Source organism: Mandrillus leucophaeus, unplaced genomic scaffold (assembly GCF_000951045.1).
Source record: "Mandrillus leucophaeus isolate KB7577 unplaced genomic scaffold, Mleu.le_1.0 Scaffold502, whole genome shotgun sequence".
In the NCBI taxonomy this organism is placed as follows: Eukaryota; Metazoa; Chordata; class Mammalia; order Primates; family Cercopithecidae; genus Mandrillus; species Mandrillus leucophaeus.
In genome coordinates this window covers 1221968-1244129 of record NW_012105388.1, presented here as the reverse complement: position 1 = coordinate 1244129, position 22162 = coordinate 1221968, and the positions used below count along the sequence as shown (strand labels likewise).

General features: G+C 47.7%; 1 protein-coding gene across 2 annotated transcripts in view; it reads right to left on the bottom strand.

The window, feature by feature from the left end:
* OLFML2B (olfactomedin-like 2B) overlaps nucleotides 1–22162 on the bottom strand; it is a 42173-nt gene that overhangs the window by 16617 nt on the left and 3394 nt on the right. Inside the window, exons 2-5 of one of the 2 annotated variants that reach the window (XM_011996103.1) lie at nucleotides 21577–21840; nucleotides 19492–19599; nucleotides 7785–7961; nucleotides 1627–1855 (exon numbers count right to left, since the gene is read on the bottom strand). In XM_011996103.1, coding sequence (XP_011851493.1) covers nucleotides 1627–1855; nucleotides 7785–7961; nucleotides 19492–19599; nucleotides 21577–21840 — 778 coding nt within the window. The remainder of the gene's footprint in view (nucleotides 1–1626; nucleotides 1856–7784; nucleotides 7962–19491; nucleotides 19600–21576; nucleotides 21841–22162) is intronic. The other variant, XM_011996104.1, reaches the window with a different exon arrangement.

The following is a 22162-nucleotide window of genomic DNA, read 5'->3' as shown; positions in this document are numbered from 1 at the left end:
AGAGGGGGCCTGGCTGGGATTTCAGAAGAACGTGGACAGGAGCACAGGTGGAAGGACGTTGAATTTCCAGGAGGTTTCTCTGAATTCACTGCAGCCATGCTCCCCCCAGGACTCAGGGGTCACTGGCAGGATGCATTGGGGTCCTAAACCCCGATGGCTGGGAGTAAGTGAGTCATCCAATCCATCCATCCAACACATGTTTATGGAGTATGGATACCAATAGTGAGCAAAACAAGGATCCTTGACCTCATGGAGCTTCTATTTAGTGGTGGAGACGCTAAATAATAGACAGGATTGTGCAATTGAAGGTGCTATGGGGAACAAAAAGTAGGGTAAAGAGGGTCAAAAAAGCTAGAAGGGAAGGGAAACTTGCAGAGAAGAATAAAGTGGTGAGGATGAGACTCATTGAGCTAGGGAGATGAGCAGCTGCCTGGAGGAGGTGAAGGAGTCAGTTGAGCAGCCATCAGGCACAAAGATTCCAGGGGTGATTAACCACAGAGCAAAGGCCCTGAGGCAGGACATGTGTGCAGTGGCCCAGGAGCAGCGAGGTGGCCAGCGTGACTGAAGCAGAGGTGAGGTCAGAGCGAGGACAGGCACTGGGCATACATGACTTACAGGCTGTGTGTGGAGTTCAGTTTTTATTCTGAATGAAATGGGGGAGGCTGCAGGATTTTGAACAGAGATGGAACATGGAGAGGCAAACATTTCTTACAGAGGACACAAAGAGCTCTAACCACAAAAGAAATAATTGGTAAAATAGACTTCATGTGCTCATCAAAAACACCATTAAGGAACTAAAAATGCGTGCCATAGGTAGGGATAAAATACTTGCAATACATATGATGGCAAAGAACTTGTAATCAGAATATGTAAAAAACTCCCACAAATCAACAACACACACACAAAAAAGACCAAAAAGCACAGTTAAATGTGGGCAAAATGATGATGCCAGCTACTGGGTGGAGAATAAACATAGTGGAGGCAAAGGCAGAAGCAAGGAGACAGACAGGAGGCTGCTGCATCAGCCCTGATGGGGAAGGACCCGCTCAGACACACAGGGGAGAGGGGAAGAGCTGGGGCCTGCTGGGAGTGCTGGGCAAGGAAAAGAAAGAAGAGAAGAGGAGGAGGAAGAGGCGAGGAGGAGCACAGGAAGAGGAAGAAGCCTAAGGAACCAAGGTAAAGGTGATGTGAGAAGGGGTTGTCTCTCTTCCATGAAAAATGAAGAAGGACAGAGATCGAAGGGGAGGTCCTGGAGACTCAGACAGGAACCTCAGGGCCTCTGGAGGGAGGAAAAAGTGGCTTGTGGCTCTAAGCCAGTCAGTGCCCCCAAGCCTCAGTTTCCTCACTGCAAACGGGGAGGACTGGACTGGAGGGCATTGAAGTCCCTTTCAGCCCAGCCACGCTCTGCCATATGGTCTTCTTCAAGCCCCGAGAAGTTAAGTGACTTGCCCAAGGCCACTCAGCGAGCTGTGAGGAAATGCAGTGACAGCGCTGGATAACAGGGCCACAGCAATAATCAGAATGCAGGAGGGGCGTATGACTCCCAGGAAGTCCAGCCCCCCATGGTCCAAATGGTGACTCCCTCCCTGCCCTGCCTCTGGGGCCACCCTGTTGACCCCAACTCACGCTGCTCTTCAATGTCATTCTCTTCTTCAGAGACCTTGGCTTTATAGTAGGTGATGCCCCGGATGACGGTGGGCTGGGAGGCCGGCCGGCCTCTCAGGTGGACCTGCCTCTGCAGGGGCCGCTGTGACCTCATCACCTCAGGTGGAGCCAGGGGTTGCTTCTGCAGAAGCTCGATGGAGTTGATCTGCTGGGACACGGTTTCTTCCTGCAGAAACCGCTCTTCATACTGCTCCTCAGAGGGGACACAAGGGAAGGTCAGGTCACTGGTCAGAGAGGCAGCGGGCAGGTGGGGGCAAGGCTGGAGCCAAGGCTGTGCTAATAACAGCAACACTTTCGAAGAGCCAAGCACTGTTCTAAGTGCTTTATACGTTTACATATGTCAACTAATTTAATCTTCTCATCAGTTCCATGAGGTAGGACCTATTTTTATCATGATCATTTACATTTCAGGAAACTGAGGCACAGAGAGGTTATATAAATTTCCCAAAGTCCCACAACAGGTAAGTGGTAAGGCAGATTGAAGCCAGGATGTCTGGTTCCAGAATCAACATCTCTATACTTGACGCATACTGCCCAGAGAATTCAGTCCTCCTCTTGGCTCTGGCCTAGGGATACTGGGTGACTTAGATCCGGTATAAGTTGTTTTGGGTGAAATCCATGTGAGGGGAAGGATGCCTGGGCTGGGACATGAAGCCCAAGGACCGGGATGCACACTGCGTCAGGATGAAGCTTGTTACAGCAATCAGAATGGACTTCCTAAAACACATGTCACTCCAGCCCCCAAACCCTTCCTCCTGCATACAGAATAAAGTCCAAAGTAAAACTGATCTTGATCTAGCTCAGCATTCTTCTCTCTTGTTGCGTGCCCTGCACCCCATGCCTTAGGTACTCCAGTCACTTGGGTGACTACTGAAACTCTTGGCTCTCCTGAGCCACTGGATCTATGTTCAGCCTGTTTTCTGTGCCTGGAAAACCATTATACCTCCTTCTCCCATATATCTACTTCTCAAGGCCCAGCTAAAATTTCAGGTCCCCAAGGAAATACTCCTGGACCTTCTAATTCAGAATTAATCAATCTTCCCCAAGCCTCATTTTGTGCTTTATGGCAGAGATTTCTCATTGATTACCCGAATTCCCTGCCCTCTTGTTCCTTACTAATGAAGACCTGGTTTTATGGGAGTGGGCATGGGACTGAATTCTGGCCAGTAGGGTATAGGAAGAAGTTGATGGGATGTGCATTTGGAAAAGTTCTGTATAAGGGGGGCTGATTCAGTTGGGAGGCGTCTTTTGCTCTCTTCCTCATTTCTCTGGACTGAAATGTGGACAGAATGGCTGGAGCTGAGCAGCCATCTTGTGATCATGAGGGGATTTTGAGGATGAAAGTCACTAACAACATCTTGGAGCTAATCATGCCAGCCCTGGACTGCCTGCCTCCAGAGTTTCTTTTATGTGAAAGAACAACAAATATTTCTATTGTTTAAGGCACTGTATTTGGGTCTCTTACCCAAGCCAAACACAAGTCCTAAAGAATACAAGTCTGTGCTTCTGCTGTAGCGCCTCTCCTAGCCTGCTTTCCACAGGCACTATTTAGGGATGTTGCTATCTCTGCAGACTATGGGAATCTGAAAGAAGAAAGACCATTTCTTGTTCATCTTTGATTCCCCTGGATGGAGGCTCCCTAATATTTGTTAAATTGAATTTCTGAATCATAACAAATCCCAAAGAATTGTCTACATTGGTAACTACTTGGCATTTGATTTTGTCAAAACAAATGATGCTCACATGGCCCGGTGACTGGGCATCTGGATGGCGCTGTGAGAGTGCCCCATGACAGCTCTGATCGTGTAGATGGACCACTCTGTCCTCCATAGAGCTGCTGCCCAAGGAGGAGCCCCTGTGTCCACAGTGTGGCAAGATCTCTGGTGCTGTGTCGGTCTGTCCAGTCAGATTCCCTGTCCAGGATTATAATCACTCACCTTTGAAAGCAAAGGACCTTGGGCATACGACCTGTGAACTGACTGTGCTCAAAGTCAGGGCCACCCCACAGGTGGGTCCAGCTGCTTTGGTGGCTCCATTAGAGAAGTGTGGAAGCCTGAGAGGAGTGTGGCCCAGCCCTGCTCTCCCCAGGACTCCAGTGGCTGAAAAATGAAGATGCAGCTTCCTGCAGCCCCCTAAACCATGAGGTCCCTTCTCAACCAGGGGGAGGTGACTGAGTTCCCTTTAATCTTGTAATTCTAGGCCTGGTGGAAGCCACCCAGAGAGCAGAGCCCATGTGGAAACAAAACCTGTGTTCCTAGATGCCCAGTGCCCCGAGGCAGGGCAGGGCTTTTAGCCACTCCGTGTTGGCTGTAGGAACCTGGCCACCATGGCCAATGTGCTCCTTTTGCACAGGAAGAAGCAAACCAAGCTCTTGCTTTGATCTTTACAATTTGGCCTGGAAAGAGCCCTGAGTCCTCATTACTCCCGAGGACACCCCCAAGCCTGTGCCTGTTTTCTCATGACAAGAGAGTTCTGGATGGCACAACTGATGGGGCTGTGTATCTCTCTCTCCCTAGCACACAGTGGTGACCGAGCCCTGAAAGGCAGGGGACACCCTTCTGCCAGCCTCCCCTGTCTGCCCAGAGGAAACAGGCCAACTTGCCCGGCTGTGCCTGGGGCAGCCCCTACTCCTGCTCCTTGCCCCTCCCTCAATTCTCTGTTCTTGCTGGTGATGTAACCTCCACCTGAGCTGTAGCGGGTATCTGGTTGGTGGAGATGATATTTTAATGGATACCTATTATGGCCATGTCCTTTGTATTATTTTTAACCCTTACAACAATGGGGAAAGGAGATACCATCATCCACATTTTACAGATGAGGAAACAGAGGCTCAGAGTCGTTCAGCAATTTGGTTGAAAGTCAGTCAGTTCAGTGGCTGAGAAGGGCAGTTCTCAAGTCACACAACTCAGGTCAGCCCCAGGCTGCCTGCCCTCAGAGCCTGCCTCTTCCTTCCATTAAGCCTCTGCCTGCAGCTGTGACCACAGGACTAACTCGCCTGCCATCCAAAAACTTGCCTGCCTCCCCTAGTCCTCCGGGTCGTGGTCTGGCTCCCACCCAGCAGACTTGGGAGATCCCTCATTTCCCATTAGGAAGAGCTGCTCGGCAGGCTGTCAGGAGACTCTGGCCACAGCCCATGACTCAGACACTGAAGGGCATCTAATTACTGGACCCTGGTCTCCCTCTGCATTGCAAAAGCAGGTTGTCATTTCTTCGCCACAAACCCCAGGAACTGTCTTTAATTCCAGGCTCTCAGGGAAGGGTGGGAACTGCAGTGCTTTCTCCCAACCAAGGAGATGGAGCAAGACCATGGACAGCCCTTGCCAGAGAACATATAATTTCCTCGGATCCACTGGCGACAGGCTGCGCTGGGTGGCAGCAGCCCCCTCCAAGCTTCAATTTCCTTTCTCTATGAATCCAAGAGTCTGTTGTATGACTTCAGCTCCTGGAGTCGAATGTTCCTACTCCCACCTTGCCCTCTCCACTCTCACCCTGCTCTCTCCATTCCCAACCCTGCCCCCAGAGCCCCATGCCAACCCCTCAGGCAAGGACCATCTTAGAGAGAAGCCCTCAACAAATTACCACTTACCATTCCAAGAAAGCTCTGACATAATCTACAGGAACCCTAAAAATAAACAACCAAACCCAGTGCCCCTTCCACCCGCTTTTTGGCATGGGGTTCACTAAACAGAGGGATGGCAAGATCCTGCCTTGGGGCCTCCTGCACCACTTCCCCTTTCTGCCCCACCGTCCTTGTGGGGAAGGATTGTGCTAACTTCAGCAGCGTGATGAATGGGGACTGGAGGAGGGGAAGGGACTTTGCTGAGCAAGGAGAAAAAGGGTTTGGTGTGTTTGATTTGGTTTTTGCTGTTTGCCCTCAGGAATTCTGAACTGAGTTCCCGAACATACCACATAATGTGTCATCAAGACGACAGATGCATTCTTAAGCTCAGCCGACTGGGAAACTGGAAGCCAGAGCAGGAAAGGGACGTCTGGCTCCGTTGGGCAGCTGGGCCGCTGATGCCAGGTGGGCTGAGATAAGAGACACTGCGCCCAGCTGTAATGAGTGGGAGCCATCAAGTTCCCTTCCAGCCCAAATGTTTTCTGGCTCCTTGGTTTATGAGCTCAGACCCACTCAGAGATGACCCACCAAGCAGACTAAACACTTGCTCAGTAGCCAGCATGTCAGGTACACCCAAAAATGAGAATCAAAATAATTTTTGAAGAAATATGATATCTCCAAAAAAGCACCAAAGTAGTCATCATGGGCAAAGCCAGAAAATTATCGACCTTTTTTATATCTATTTTATGGTTTGGAATTTTTATTTTGAGTTACATATTGGGGAGGGTGGAGGCACCATACTCTTTTCAGGGCTTGTTGCCTCAAAAGCCCCAATCTGCCTCCAGTCCTGCCTTTGGAACACGTGGGCCTAAGATCGCTAAACCCAGCTGCTGCCTGCCTGGCACCCTTTGATGAACTACCCAAGAGTTTCAAGCCCACATACCCAGCCTTCCTTTCTTTCTTACCTAAATCCTTAATGGCCCAGGCAACACAGTCCTGCACAGCAATGCTTCCCAAAAGTTCTTCACGTCACAGCATACAGAGAAACCAGCTCCGGGGCTCCAGCTGTCCCAGGCCCTGCTCAATCCACACTCAGAACGACTCCCCGAAGCTGAGGGGATCCCTCAATGGCCCACCTGGAACCCACTCCCCAGACACCAGTGTGTCACAGCTCTGCCATCTACCATCAACCCCTAGTAACCAGTTAAAATCAGCGAAGTCTCTCTTAAATGCTACCATCCCCTGGCTGCCCAATGACCCCTTTTACAATACCTGATCCAGACCCATCTTGCTAATAGTGTGCCTTGCTAATAGGACTCTTCAAGTCCTGCCACCAAAACTTACCTGTTTCCTCTTCCTTTTGGACTATCTCCCAAATTAATGCCTATTTCTTGGACAACAATTCAGTAAATAACCCAATACATTAAATGGCAGCATTTAACCATTAGTACATAAACATAACTTAGTAGTAATTGGAACCAAAAGAAACAGGCACCAAATGGGGAGGCATTTTTAAGCAAGCAGGTCTTTCGGTATCACTCAAATCACATTAGACAGTGTTCCAATCATGGGTAACTTTGTGCTAGGAACACAATTGGGTAGGAAGAAACAGAGGGTTGAGACCCTTTGCCACCACTTCCCAACTGAGAGAGGGAGACCATGCCCACAGCTGGATCTGTTTCCTTATCTGTAAAATGAGGGTATTGATCTCTGTCCGGCCTCCTTTTCTAGGGCTGTGACGATAGCCACATGGTATAAGGATGAAAATATGTAGTAAATTACAAAGTCCCCTATAAATGAGGAGGGAGGAAATATAATTTGTTTCTAAACTGGGGCATTTTTGAGAGTAAAAGAGGGTGCTATTAATAACCATGCCAGGGCCAGGTACGGTGGCTCACGCCTGTCATCGCAGTGATTTGGGAGGCTGATGCAGGAGGATTGCTTGTGGCCAGGAGTTCCAGACCAGCCATATTTACAAAAACTACATAGCAAGACCCCATATTTACAAAAAATAAAAAGTAACGAATTTTTATTACCAGGCATGGTAGCATTTGCCTGTGGTCCTAGCTAATCAGGAGGCTGAGGCAGGAGGATCACTTGAGCCCAGGAATTTGAGGCTGCAGTGAGCTATGATCACAACACTGCACTCCAGCCTTGGTGACAGAGCTGGAACCTGTCTCTAAAAAAAAAAAAAAATGCTATGACAGCAGGAATAAACCAGGATGGTCCCAGACAAGCAGCATGCATATCTTCCCTATTTACAAACACAAGAGATGTTCACAAAGGTGGGACATAAGATTGTGAAAAAAAACAGGGGCTGGGACTCAGACTCAGATTTCAGTCCTGGCTTCAATACTTGCTGAACCTCTCTGGGCTTCAGTGTGAAGTAAAATGGGGTCAACTGCTCATCAAATCTACAGAACCTGCAGAACTATTGTATGGATGAAACGAGCTCATCTCTGTTAAAAGTCTGAAGCCTGAAAAGTTCTATGCAGGGAGAGATGCTGGTATCACGCTTCCAGGGCTTGTGATCAGAGGCCCTTGGAGGCTGGGGCTGTACCTCTGGGTGGGCGTAGGCTGCTGCCGCATCCCTCTGCAGGGCTGAGCGGATGTCTGGCATGCTATCTAGGATGTTTTCAGAGCAGTTTTCTTTGCCTCGCTTATTTATCTCAGTTTGAATTTCTTCCACGTCCTCTTTGATTTGTTCGTTTTCCTTGGTGAGGTTTTTAGAAACTTCCTGAGAAGGAAAAAAAAAAGATGATCCATTAAAGCACCTGAAGACAAGCAGGAGGCAGCTAGCAGCCATCTTCACTCAGAGCACATAGACACAACAGACAGGCTGAGAATTCATCCAACAAATGATTGGGGCTAGAGAGTGTGCCCAGCCTTGGGCTGAGCACTGGTACCAAGTCCCCTGGCAGTATTTCCAGGGCAGTTCAGCCCTGGGATATCCAACTACAGGAAATACTGCCCAAACTACCATAGCTTTTCTATTAACAACATTGCCAAGTCTCTGGGCCACCAGGACACCAGGCTGTTTTTCTGTCCTTTGTATATAGTCCACCCTTACTCAGTGTTGAAGAACATTAAAGAATTCCATTCACTCGCATCCCATACATGTGAACCAGTAGCTCAGTTAAGGAAAGAGGGGCTTTCTAAGCAATTTTGGAAGAGGTGGCCAAACAAACAAACAACAAACAACAACAACAACAAAACTACTCCGCCTTTTTAATGAGCACAAACCATTCCCTGGTACTTTAAAAACATCATTTACATAGAAAATTGATAGGCCCACTTCAAACTTTCCTATTTACCCATAAAAACAGTTTCACTAAGTGACCCCTCACTTGGCAAATTAGCCATGCTCCAGACCTGGTTCATACCAGAGAGGGTCAAGGCTACATTTCAGTCAACCAACACTGGTGAGTACCTCTTGAGTGTCTAAGTGTAGTGCTACAGAAAGAAAGGCTTTAAGTATCCTTGGGGTTCTGGACCTGGGTGGGGTGGGAGAGATGTCAACTATAACTAGAGACAGACAAACCATGTCAAGTTCTGTAAATGCCAAATGTGAGGGTTCCTGAGTTCAGAGCAAGAGGAGAGTGGAGGCGTCCCAGGTAGCTTCCTAGAGAAGGTGAACATTGAATGGGATTTAAATCAAGGAAAGTTGTCGACAGCCTTAGAGGTGTCCCTTCTCCTCTAGTTATTTTTAAAGAGATTTGACTACATTGAGATCCAACTTTGGCCCTCATACTAAAGTTTCCATGAGCATCTACATTTTAAAATGTGATGTCCTCCATTGGGCCCTGTTTATGAGGTTGAGGAAGCAACAACGTAAAATACAGGATGTGTTTGCTTTCTATCTTTCTTTAACTAACAGACACAGGAAGTGTAAAAGCTGACATTGCCAGGCACAGCTCTGCAGCCTGGTGGGATGCTACTAACATCCTAGAGGAAAGTCCCAGTGATGCAGAACCAGGGGACGTGGGTATATCCAGGCAGTGACACCCAGACACCGCGGCTTCAGGGGCTCCTACAGGGGCTACCCAGAGAAGCCCAATAGGTGCTTGTTAAATGAACCTGGCTCCCGAACCATCAGCCATGCCATTCTTATGGCATTTCATTGCATGCCAGATCCTGAGCGCTGGAAGGGCTCAGTGTGTTCCATGGCACTTAGGCTAAGCCAGCCTCTCTAAATTGCACAGAATTAACTGTGAGAGCTAAATTCCATGAGAAAGAGGTCTTGTTTTAAGAACGCCCAGAATGAGTGATCTTCCTGGGTGCACAGTGACTCCTGATAGGTGTTATCTATCAGGAGGTCAAGTGTAATGGGTAAGAGCATGGGTTTTGAAGGAAACCGGTTCACCCCTCCATGCTGTTATTGCTAGATCTGAGATCTCAGGCGCATTACTGAAACACCTGTGCTTCAGTTTCCCATCTGTAAAATGGGGATAGTACTAGCACTTTTCCTATAGGTTGTCAGGAGGATTAAGTGAGTTAATATATATGGATGTGCATGAAACATACCAGACTAAGTGGCTGTTATTTTTCATAGAATGTTACAGCTGGAATGGACCCAAGAACTCATGCCTAACCTTTCCTTTCACAGAGAGGAACCTGAGGCCCAGAGCAAGAATGTGACTTGCTCAAGGTCACTACCAAAAAGTGACAGAGTGGAACCAGCACCCGGTCTCCTAGCCCTTGCTCCTTCAGCTCACCTGTTGGATCACTAAGAACACCAGGAGAGGATCCTGGCACACATAGAGCTCTCAGCAGCACCAAGCATGCCCAAAAGCCAGAGAATACTTGCAGTTTGGGTTCAGGATACATGACAGGATATGCATAGATGCTGAGAAATACAGAAATGTTGGACTCTCATAAATCCTCACTATTCAAAGTGTGGTGCAGAGTTCAGCAGCATCAGCATCACACAGGAGCTTGTCAGAAATGCAGATTCCCAGGCCCGCGCAGACCTGCCAAATCAGAATCTGTATTTTAACAAGATCCCCAGACGCTCTGCGTACACATTAAAGTTTGAGAAGCACCGCCTTAAGTGGAGAAAGCTTGGGGCACAGCTGCTTGAAAAGTGGACAGAAATGTGTGAGAAGGTCTGTTTTATAGGAGCTGAGTTCCTTCTGGGACTGATGGGAAAAGTTCCTGGCCCCTTAGTGGGGTTCAAGCATTTATGTAATCCATCAGCACCTGCTGAGAGCAACACCTGTGGATGCCTTTCCTGTAGCTCTCACAGCCTAAGACAGATCACCAAGCCCAGCAAGTGCAGGGATTCAATGTGTTACCTTTTCATTAAGGCGTTCATGTGCTCAGTGCTGCACTGAGGGTTCAAGGGTGAGCAAGGCCACTGGGATCCTGCCCTGGTGAAGGTCACCCTCCATGAGGGGTAAATAGGCAATAGACAAAGAAATAGACAAGAAAATATCAACGAGTGAAAAGTGCTCTGCAGAAACTCTGCCAGGGTGATGTGACAGATGCAGGCACTGACTCCTGGGTCAGGTTGATAGGTTTCTCTGAGGAGCGGACTGAGGAGTGTCTACACCTGCGGCCCACCACTAGCCCCAGGACTCTACTAAAGGCGCTGATACCTCTGGGTGGACTGGCTGGCTGGGCCTAAGCATCCTTATTATTTGACAGAAGATCTCACTAGATTCCTAAACACTGTGCATCAGTGGGTGTGGCACGCTCACTGTGAGGCAAAGGGCGCCCCCTCAGGTCTTGGGGTTTCTAGGGCCCTAGGGAGCCCCCCTTCACATGTGTTTATAGTCTCCCATCCCCTTTCAGGTGTCAGTAAGGAGTTGTTATTCTGCATTTCCACAGAGGAGAGTTTTAGGCAAGCCTGCCCTGAGAACCCGGAGGAGTAGTACAGTTTATTCTCCTCACGGGAATGGCAAAGCCCGCCAGCCGCCTGAATAAACAAGAGGCTGGTGGTGGCATCACCCCACTGGCCTGCAGGGCTGAGCCAGCTGGTGTCCCCCAGGGCAGCAGCCACAGCTGCCCCTCCTTGGCCACCCCCAATCAGCCACCTCTAACCTGGGGGTGCTGACCCTCAAGAGCTCCCCACCTCTCCCTGGGACTCTGCGCTCCTCACACCAAAGGCCTTTGGTGAGGCAATTCTCAGGAGATGCAGGGGATGCCACCTGCATAGGGTACCCTCGATTCTGTCCTGGGGGATAGGTGAACCCCATGATCTCATGCCTCAGGCTTTTCCCCCTGGGACAGCTGCAACCATGACATTTATGGTGTGTGCAACTTGGCTCGTGGGCAGTGCTGGCAACGTGGCAGAGGAGGCGGGAATTGCACCTATCTGGCAGAAGCAAGTGTACCCATGGCCCCTGCCAAGGATCCTGGCACAATGAAGAAGAGGGAAGGGAAGAGAGAGAAAGAGCAGATAGATAGAGGGCTGGGACAGAAGGCTGGACACAGCCAACTGTGGCAATGAAAGATTTGGGAACTTTGTCCTCATGATTTCTTGGGCCAGGCAGAGCCAAGGAACTGAGAGGTGTTCATAGAACAAGTGCCATGTGCAGGACTGGTATGCAGTTGGGCACTGGAGGGTGCCTGATGGGAACAGGTGTCCACTGGTGCCACACTGCCAGATGGAACAGGTGTCCACTGCTGACTTCAGCCAGATGCACACACACCAGAGGGACAGAATGTGCAAACAAGGCAGGGACCCTTGGCAAAGGGGAACCGGATGCAGGTGGAGTTGGGGGTGCAGCCATCAGTCAGCCCTAGTCAGTATGGCTGGTGTTTTGACAAGCCATGGAGGGCCGGCACAACCAAATGTGTAGACTGGTGGAATGGGTATGAAGGACACAGACTGTATCCTGACCTTGTCCAGCTCTTAGACACGTGTGCGTGTGCCTGGGTGAGACTGTGTAGTGGCTTAAGCCAAAACCTTGGGACCAGGGGAAAGATGACCATGCGGCAGAACTCTGGCAGTTCTCTGTGGTCTCGCTTTTACAACCAGAACCAGGGACAGGGGTGTGTGTAGGGGAGGGTCTGGCTCTGGAGATCAGGTGTAAACCCACACCACAGTCATGGCCTGCTTATATAACCACATAGGGCAAGGGATGAAACCTCTCTAGGCCCCAGGTGGAAAAAGAAGGAATGATGACACCTACCTCACTCAGGCTTGGCATGGAGATGGATGAGGGGCTGCATGTGGTATAGTGCTGGGAAATCGGGCTTGAGGCATGTGGGTGAAGCTGGAGTGGAAGGGACCCTTGGGGTCTCCATAGCAGATATGCAGGTGGAAAAGGAAAGGGAAGCTAGGGTTTGGTATGGCTGGCGTGGGGAGGAAGGTAAGTACCCAAGGCTGGTGTGCTGTAGAGAGACACGTTAGACACCTGTGGGAGTAGACGAAGTCAGACTGCAGGTGGCCCAAACCCTGGCCCCAAGTCACACAGCAGGTGCACACAGCCACATCTAAGGAGGCTGCATAGGAGGCCGCCTGGTAGGTCCTGTGGGCATCAGGATTCCCTGGCAGATAGCTGGATGTGCATAGGGCTAAGATCCAGATGGCAAGCCCAAGGGCATATGGGACATACTTTCTCGTGGGAGTGAACTGAGCAAGTGTGAGGGTAACTGGACCCACGGAGGGAGGGCTCGCAGTTCCCATCAGCTCACCATGCTCACCCTTTGCACCATCCAGGAGACAGCTAGGACCAGATGGCCTGGGACAGCCACCCCAGCTGACAGCTGTCTCCTAGCCCCTGGTAAGAATGCCGGGGGAAAAGAACAGCTGGAAAGAGCCGGCGCTCCTGATGGCAGGACAGGTGGGCCGTGGCCTAATCCCTCCGACCACAGCTGATGGGGGAGAGAGGCAGGCCTGGGTTCAGGGAGCCACCAGCTGCCCCATTGAACACTCATCCAACCAAACAGCTGTGGAGCATCTGTCCTACATCAGGTGCTGGATCAGGGCCTGGGAAACAAATATGACTTGACCCAACTTGCCCTTAAGAAGTCCAGGGCCTGGCAGGAGATTCAAACAAGGCAACAGCAAGAAGTCCCAAGCCTCTGGTGATGAATTTCTGTATTAGGGATAACCTTACCCCTTAAAATAGGGCCACTCGAGCCATGCACGCCTGCACATCCTGGCAGCTCTAAACTGTTTCTAGGCAGACAGATGGAGGGCTGACACTAGCACTGTAAGTCTCTTTAGCCAAGAAGAAAACCTTATATCCCACAATGGCAAATTAGATTTGAATTATATACAACCCCAGGAGAGGTAATATATTGGCTTTAACTCATATTAAGATGTAAATTGAATTAAATAGCGTTAGGGCTGAAATATATCTTAGAAACATTAACTTCAACCCTCTGCCTTTTCACGTATGAGGACACTGAAGTCAGGCTGGGTAAGCAGTGCCCCGCTCCCAGCCTTCACTTGAGGAAGAAGAGTGAAATGACTTACAGCAAATGCCTCGGAGAGAGCAGATTTAATCAGGAGAGAGAGTGAGCCCTGGGGGTGTCTCGACAGGGGTGGAGGGTGGGAGGAAAGGGGAGGCTTGGAAAGAGACAGCTCCCCCAACTCACAGCCAAGTCTGCACAGATGAAAATTACGTTTTCTTATTAGCCGGTGAAAAGATATATCCACCAGGGTCAGGAATGCTTCTTTGATCATGCCTTTCAGTCCAGAAACACAAAAGCCACCAGTGCTTTAGGTGTGGGGGAGAAGACCTCAGCAATGCCTGTGCCAGTACATTCTGGGGAACAGGCCAGTTCTGGGTCTGGTAAATCCATCGTGGACTTAAATCTTCCTTGGAGGCAACATTATCAGGAGAAAAGGCTTCAGCTGGGACACAAGGTTCCCTGGTGCCATCTATGCTCATGGGTGTGGTTTGCAAATTCCAGCAGGTAGATTGGAGAAAAAGGAAAGAGACACACACCAGAAGGGACAAGGCAGAAATCACACTATGGAAAGCTTACAGGCATGCATCTATTTTAAGAGCATGGGCTATGCACCCACACATATACAAAGGCGCACATGTACATAAGCATTTCAAGCACTTATAAACACAGGTATCCTGCAGCAAGGTGGGGGCGGGACATTTCTTCAATAAAATTTGCAAATTTTACGGAAATGACTGAAACCAACTAAAGCTTTGATGCTGAAGATTATTTTAAAGATCTGTCCCTCTGTTTGTCTTTTTCTCCACTTTAGTAATAAATCTGCCCCTGGAAGCAGTATGTGCTGCTCCGGGTTGAACACCATGCCTCTAGTCCTGCTGCCTTCAGAATCCACCTTTAGGCCTGGGCAGCCTACAAGTCTTTGGGTCTCTGAGTGCACTCGGAGCTCGGATGAAGTCTTTTCTTGAGCTGAGTGAGTGCCACTGCCAGCTCTGTATGCAATGAACAGGGCTTGCCTTTGCCTTTGGAAATTACAGATTTTCTTTATAGACTTTTAACTCCTATATCTTCAGATACTTATGTTCTGTGCCCACCCACCCCTCAACTCCAACATATATCCACACTTCCTGCATGCCCTTCCCCTTCCCAGCCACTCACAGGAAAGAAAGGTCAGTTGGGGTCTATGCTGGACTGCTGACCACCTTGAGTGTTTCTTGTTCTTGGAGCAGTTCTAAAACTGTTTTATGAGGTTTCAGACCTCCCCCAGTGAACTGGAAAGATATTTTTGGAGTTAAGTTTCTAGAACACAGCGAAATGATCCTACTAAGTTATACCCTCCAAATTGACAAAATCTGCAAAGTCTGACAATACCAAGTGTTGATGACGATGTGTGTAGAACTTTTTTTTTTTTTTTTTTTTTTTTTTTTTTTTTTTTTTTTTTTTTTGAGACAGAGTCTCCCAGGCTGGGGTGCAGTGGCCAGATTTCAGCTCGCTGCAAGCTCCGCCTCCCGGGTTTACGCCATTCTCCTGCCTCAGCCTCCCGAGTAGCTGGGACTACAGGCGCCCGCCACCTCGCCCGGCTAGTTTTTTGTATTTTTTAGTAGAGACGGGGTTTCACCGTGTTAGCCAGGATGGTCTCCATCTCCTGAACTCGTGATCCACCCACCTCGGCCTCCCAAAGTGCTGGGATTACAGGCTTGAGCCACCGCGCCCGGCCTTTTTTTTTTTTTGAAACAGAGTCTTGCTCTGTCGCCCAGGCTGGAGTACAGTGGTGCGATCTCAGCTCACTGCAAGCTCTGCCTCCCGGGTTCTTGCCATTCTCTTGCCTCAGCCTCCAGAGTAGTTGGGACTACAGGTGCCCGCCACCATGCCCAGCTAATTTTTTGTATGTTTAGTAGAGATGGGGTTTCACTGTGTTAGTCAGGATAGTCTCCATCTCCTGAACTCGTGATCCACCCACCTCGGCCTCCCAAAGTGCTGGGATTACAGGCGTGAGCCACCACACCCAGTGTGTATAGAACTTTTATACCCTGCTGGAGGGAATGTAAACTTATACCACTACTTTGGAAAACAGTTTGGCAATATCTCGTGAAGTTGAAGATAAGCATAACTAATGCTTACCTTCTAGTTCCATTTATCTAATGTACCATAGAGAAATGCAGGCACACATGCACCAGGGTACATGCACAGGGATGTTCATGTACAGGAATGTCCATGGGGCTATTCTCAATTATGAATGCAGAAACTGGAAACAATCCACATATCCATCATCAGGAGAACAGATAAATTGTAGTATATTCATACAATAGAATACTACACAGCAATAAAAATGAATGAACCACAAGACACAAAAACAACATAGATAAATATTAAAAATATAAAATTGAATGAAAAAACCCAACACACACACACATACACACACACACACACACACACACTTCTGTAAGATTCTATGTATTTAACATTCAAAAAAGGCAAAATGATTACATTTAGGGACGCATCCTTCAATGATGAAACTATAAAGAAAAACAAGGAAGATGCTTAACCTAAAAGTAAGGATAAAGGTTCCCTTGAGGGAAGGGTATGAGTAGGAGAGAGCATGTGGGGGCCTTTCGGGGTGTTAAAATTGGTCTGTTTCTTGAGCTGGTTGGTGATTACATAGGCATTTTGTTCACAGTAATTTTTTAAACTACATTCATTGTTTATACACTTTTCTATGCATGTGTCATTTTTCATTGTTTAAAGCAAAAGCTTACCCAAAATCATTCCACTAAGCAGAGCTGCTCCCAGAGCTGATTTTACCAAAAGGTAAACTCAAAATAGTTCAGATTCCATTTCTCTCTCCTTCCTTCCTCTTTCATCTGCAAATGAAGTTTCCATTCCTACCTCCTCCTATATACTTAAGGTGGAACTGTGGCTGTAGCCCATAAATGTGTGCTTGCTTATACTGCCAACCATTGATCTTATTCTGGGCAAAATGCCTCTCCAATCTGACCCCTTTTGTCTTGTCTGACCTCCAAAGAACTCCCATTGGGACTCAAGAATATTTAAGGACCAGGAGCAGATTTTAACTTCCATTCCTCCTGCAGAACCGAGCTGGAGAGGGAGTGTTTTTTCAATTTACCCAACATTCTGCCTTTTCAATTACTGCAGACTCCAGACAGTCAGCTGGCATGAGCCTTGAGACACACTCGAGCAAATACAATGCGCCACTATTCGGGCACAGGGGCCCAGATCCATCTGAAGACTACTGTCACACTTCAGCACCCTATCACCTTAGCCTCTCTAGTTGGGGAAACCTCCTTCCCGAACTCAACTTTAATCCTGTTTAATGGGACTGTGGGATATAGTCACAGTTCTGCCTAGAAATTCCCTTGGAAGAGCTATTGTTTGAAGTTCCTGTTAGGAAAAACTGATGCTTGCAGGGCAGATGGCAATGATTTGAAGACCCTTACAGGGTTGATTAGAAAGAGCCCTGGACCAGGAACCAGAAGGCCCTATACTTCCCAGCACTGTGATTTTGGCCAAGTCATCTAATTTCCTTGATTCTCACACTACCCAGGAACAAATGGACTAAATGTATATGGAATGCTTTACAAAACATAATATGCTATATAAATGTAAGGGATTATTATTATTATGGTTCAATCTTTGCTACTAAACATACCACAGTTTTGGCAAGGAGATACTCTCACTGATGTAACTAAAACTGTTTTTTGCAAAACCCAGGTCACTGTGTGACTATATAGATGATACCACCCTGCTGGGACAGTGGTACTGCATCAAATTCACCCATACTCCCTCCTGAGCAGGAGGGCTCAGCTGTTGGACAAGGCTGTAATGAGACTGTGATCCTTGGACAAGCCCAGCCCACTGGCCTTCTCAGAGACTGAGCACCTGACCTTAGCCTCCAGAGCACTGTACTCTCCCCCCATATCTATCTTTCTCAAGCTGTGTTCTCCAGGCAGGATGGCAACTGTTTGGCTGCCAAGGTCAGGTGAAAGCAGAAGAGGTTGCTGTTGCTCCTGCCCCTATAGAAGAGCAATCCCTTTCTTAAAGGGGCATTGCACATTTGGATGGTTCTGGGGGCCTAGGAAAACACAGGCACCTCCCAATATGGGACCTTGGTTTAATTCCTTTTGAACGCATCTGAAAGAACCAGAAAGTGGTTTTAACTAGGAGGAAGAGTCCGAAGCCTGCATGAAGTCCATTGGTAGTGGGATGGTGCTGACCATCCACAATGTCATCATTCCAGCTGCTAACATTGAGGAAGGAGATACTCAAGATGCCCAGGGTCCTAGTTCTTTGAGAGAACCCCTTGAAGAGAGTGGCAGACAGCAAGGAGGAGGCTGACGCAGTTCTATTGGCCACCCTGATCTGTCTACAAATTTCAGGATGCAAAACCCTGACCCCTCTCATCAGACCTCATAACTGATATGATTAAGGACCTACCAACCCTCCCAGAGCCAACAGCCATATTCAGAAAATACCTCATCATAGCATTGGAGGAGCTAAGCCCAAGGGCGGGTGGAAAAGGAACTGGTGTTCACTTTCTGGGAAAATTTTTAGGAGTGGAAGGAGTGTGCTGAAACCGATCCTTGTAACTTCAATGTTTCATCATCTTTGTGCCAGCTCTCTTGGCAAAGTAATGTAGGAATGTTTGTCCTCAATCTCTCCTTGGTCAGAGCCTTGTTTAATTTAACCATTTCAAAGCATTTTCATACTGATTAGTGTACTTTGTATCCTCTCAGCAATCATACGGAGTAGGCAGGGTACTATTCTCACTGTCCAGATGGAGAAGGTAGGACATGGCTGCTTGGCAGCTCAAACAGAGAGTAAGGAACTCATCCTGTCCTGACTCCGACCCTGCTGCTCTTTCTGCCACAAACTACTACATCTACTAATCATAGATCAAAGAACCTTAGCTCTTTCATGATATTCCCCCAAAAGTCCACTTTTTCTTAAGGAATATTGATATGTTTACAGTCATTGTGCTATTAAATTTACCACTTACAGTAACGCTGTAAACATTAAAGAAATAGATTTCCACTCAGAGCAGCAGCTCTTTGAGTCACTGTTTCAAGTATCAGTCCAAGAACCAGATGCGAGTCAATGAAGCATATCCATGAAGTTTCTTACTAGTAATATTGAATAATGATCGTTAGTTACTTTTTGGGTGACTAAATGATTTCTCATCTGTATGTTAAGGCATCACAGCAAAAAGACTGTCAACATTAATACAGTATCTGTAACAACTCCCTGCTCCCATCATCATGTCACACACCACTAGATGAAAACCATAGCACCACCTGTACAACTCCCAGAGCCCAGTCAGAATAGTATGGTGTCTTTGTCTATGAAAATTGCATGACTTGTCCATTCATCCTGGGCATGACTAGTCTGAATGCTGAGTAGGGAACATTACTTATTAGTAATCATTTTTATGTCTTCTTCCTCTAAAATGAATTTCACATGGATTCACACACATAAATACAGGAGTATGAACCAGAACAGTTAGAGAAGTTAGGAACCATATACGAAGGAAGGAGATGACTCTACCTTAAAACTGGAGGTAAGATACTTATTGTACCTTTACATTTCATTGAGTTGTGAGGTCTCTGGAAGTCAAGGTAAAAATGGAAAGACATTGATTATATGATTAAGGGGATTTTATAGATGAAAAAAAGAAGGTATAGTATTGGCATTTCTACTTAACTGATTTTCTTTGTCACCAACAATTTGGCATAGTTTTGGATGAATCTTTTATGTGCATTTTCCCTTTCATAGAATAGGATGGGTTAAGTCTAGTCAGCACATGTGTTAGCTGAAAATTTATTGTGGGATGTTTGGTACACTTTTGAGCTTGATCAAGAAAAAGATATGGAAACCAGAATCTTCCTTACCTCTTCCAGTTTATCCACTCGCCCCACCAGTTTGGTGGTGACTGAATGTAGCTTCAGGAGATCCAGGCCATAGAACGCTCCTTCCAACATGTCTATGATCGTGGAGAGCTATGAAACAAGGCAAGGGGTTAGTCCAGGGCTGGGGCAGACAGACACAGGGCAGTTTCCTTTCAGATCTGCATGCTGGGGGCTCGACAGGAAAGTCACTAGCCAGGAATTGAGAGGTTGCCACGAGAAACACATTTGTGTAGGCAGGGATGTAGGCAAGCACAATGGTGTATGTGCATTCTGCCTTCTGAAATGTTTGGGTAAGAAAATGGGAGAGTCCTCTAAGAACAAGTAAACCTGGGGTCTAGACCTCTTCACAAACTGTTTATACCTCTTTTACAAAATCTGTCAATTGCATTGACATCTGTCTTTCCTACTAGACTGTGAGCTCCTTAAAAGTAGTGTCTCAATAGCAAAGACATGGAATCCACCTAAATGCACATCAATGACAGGCTGGATAAAGAAAATGTAGTATGTATACACCATGGAATAATATGCAGCCATGAAAAACATGAGATTATGTCTTTTATGAGAACATGGATGGAGCTGGAGGCCATTATCCTTAGCAAACTAACACAGGAACAGAAAACCAAGTACCACATGTTCTCACTTATAGGTGGGAGCTAAATGATGAGAACTCAGACACAAAGAAGGGAACAACAGATACTAAGGCCTGCTTGAGGGTGGAGGGTAGGAGGAGGGAGAGGAGCAGAAAAAATAACTATTAGGTACTAGGCTTAGTAGCTAGATGACAAAATAATCTGTACAACAAACTCCCGTGACGTGAATTTACCTCTATAACAAACCTGCACATGTACTCCTAAACCTAAAATAAAAGTGAAAAAAAGAAAGCAAGCAGTGGCCATGTATCCTTCATCTCTGCTTCCCCAAGATAGCTGGCTCATAACAGGTATTTTTATTGTATAAACACTCAACAAGGTGGCTCTACATGTCAACACCTTGAGGATATGCTTCTGAAACACTCAACTTCATTATCTACTAAAGGCTCTGAAAGACATCAACAGGTTCTCCTTAGCACAAAATGCTAAACGGACCCTGGGGTAAAAGAGGACTCAGTGTCCCATCTTTGAGACTCTTGCTCTATGGCAAGCTGCCATAGTACACCCAGCCTTCTCAGTTTTTATCAATACCGTCCTGCCTGCTAGTACAGAGGCCCTGGGAGGAAGGTGGCCGAGGCTCTGGCAGCACTGAGGGCATGCAGAGCGCAGGTGCCAGAAGCACTTTACATGGTCATCCATTCATTCATTTACATGGTCATGCCTAGCTGAATGTCTGGTATTGTGCCAAGTACTTCCCAGTTGCTATCTCATTGATCCTTATAACCCCACCAAGTAGATGTTATTATTCCCACATGTTATTCAAGGAGCTGGGGGCAGACAAGTTAAATAACTTAAGTGGGATCACACAGTGATGATTTGAACCCAAATCCGTCTGACTCCAAAACCCAGCTTGTTCCACTACCCAAGGCTGCAAGGGAAGTGGGGGTGCAGGATCAGAAGAAGCCATCAGCCAACCCATGGGGCTGCCTAAGTGGGGCCTGAGCTTCCCTATCCTATAGACCATGAAAGGATCACAGTTTGATGACCCAATCTAGAGCAGGCCCCAGGCCTCTCCTTCCCTAGGCCAACCCAGCCCTTGCGCTAAGGACCAAAGGCTTACTCGCATTTTTCTTTTGCATCTTTGGGGTGTGTGCTGGGCTGACAGTAAATTGTGGCAGCAATTTTCCTGAAGAACACTGAGTTCTTTTGGCCAGCTGGGCCTGGCAGCTGCTTCTAGGCCCAGCCTCTCTCGCTCCATAAGGAGGGGCAGGCACACTTTGCTTGAAGCATCTCCCTTATACACCAGAGCTGAAAAGGACAAGTTTGCCAGGACATCAACCTTGATCCACACACAGCACTCTAGGGACCAGGCCTGACCTTCTTCAAAGGGTTTACAATCTTCAACCATGGCCCTGCCAGACTTGTGGGTCTCAAAAGTGCCCTCTCATCCAAGGCATTGCCCCATACCAGGTCCTACCTTCAAGTCCTGGCTGTCCACCTCCCGCAGCTTCTGGAGCCTGAAGTCTCCCTCGCAGGGATTGAGGGCAGATGGGGGTGCGACACAGGCACACTTGCAGGATGAGCCTGAGGTGATGGTTTCCACGGTGTAGAAGTCTTCCTTCCTGGAGGCCCCCGCATTGATCCTCTGGCAGGCATCCCGGCCCAGGGGTCTCACCACACACTTGCACTGACAGTCCGAGCCCTCAGACATAGCCTTGACCTTGTCATAGTCCCCCAGCAACTAGATACACAGAAAATGGGTTGGGGGCGTGCAAACACAGGTGTCAGTCAGCCTCTAGAAGGAGGCTCTCCATTTACTTAGTCAAACGTGCTGCACTAGTCAGAGACCTCAGACAACTCTGAACCATGGAGCCAATAGGTCATCGAGATGCAGTTTGCTGACTGACATTTCCTTGAAGGCATTCAGAGTTCAGCTCTCTTCGTTTGTCTTGGAAAGCTGTGCCTTTCTCATGGGGACTTAGCTTTTCATTATTTAAAGGAAAAAACAGATGAGCCCTGTCATTTGTCCAATAGCCTTTGTTTTCTATTTCTTTTCTTTTTTT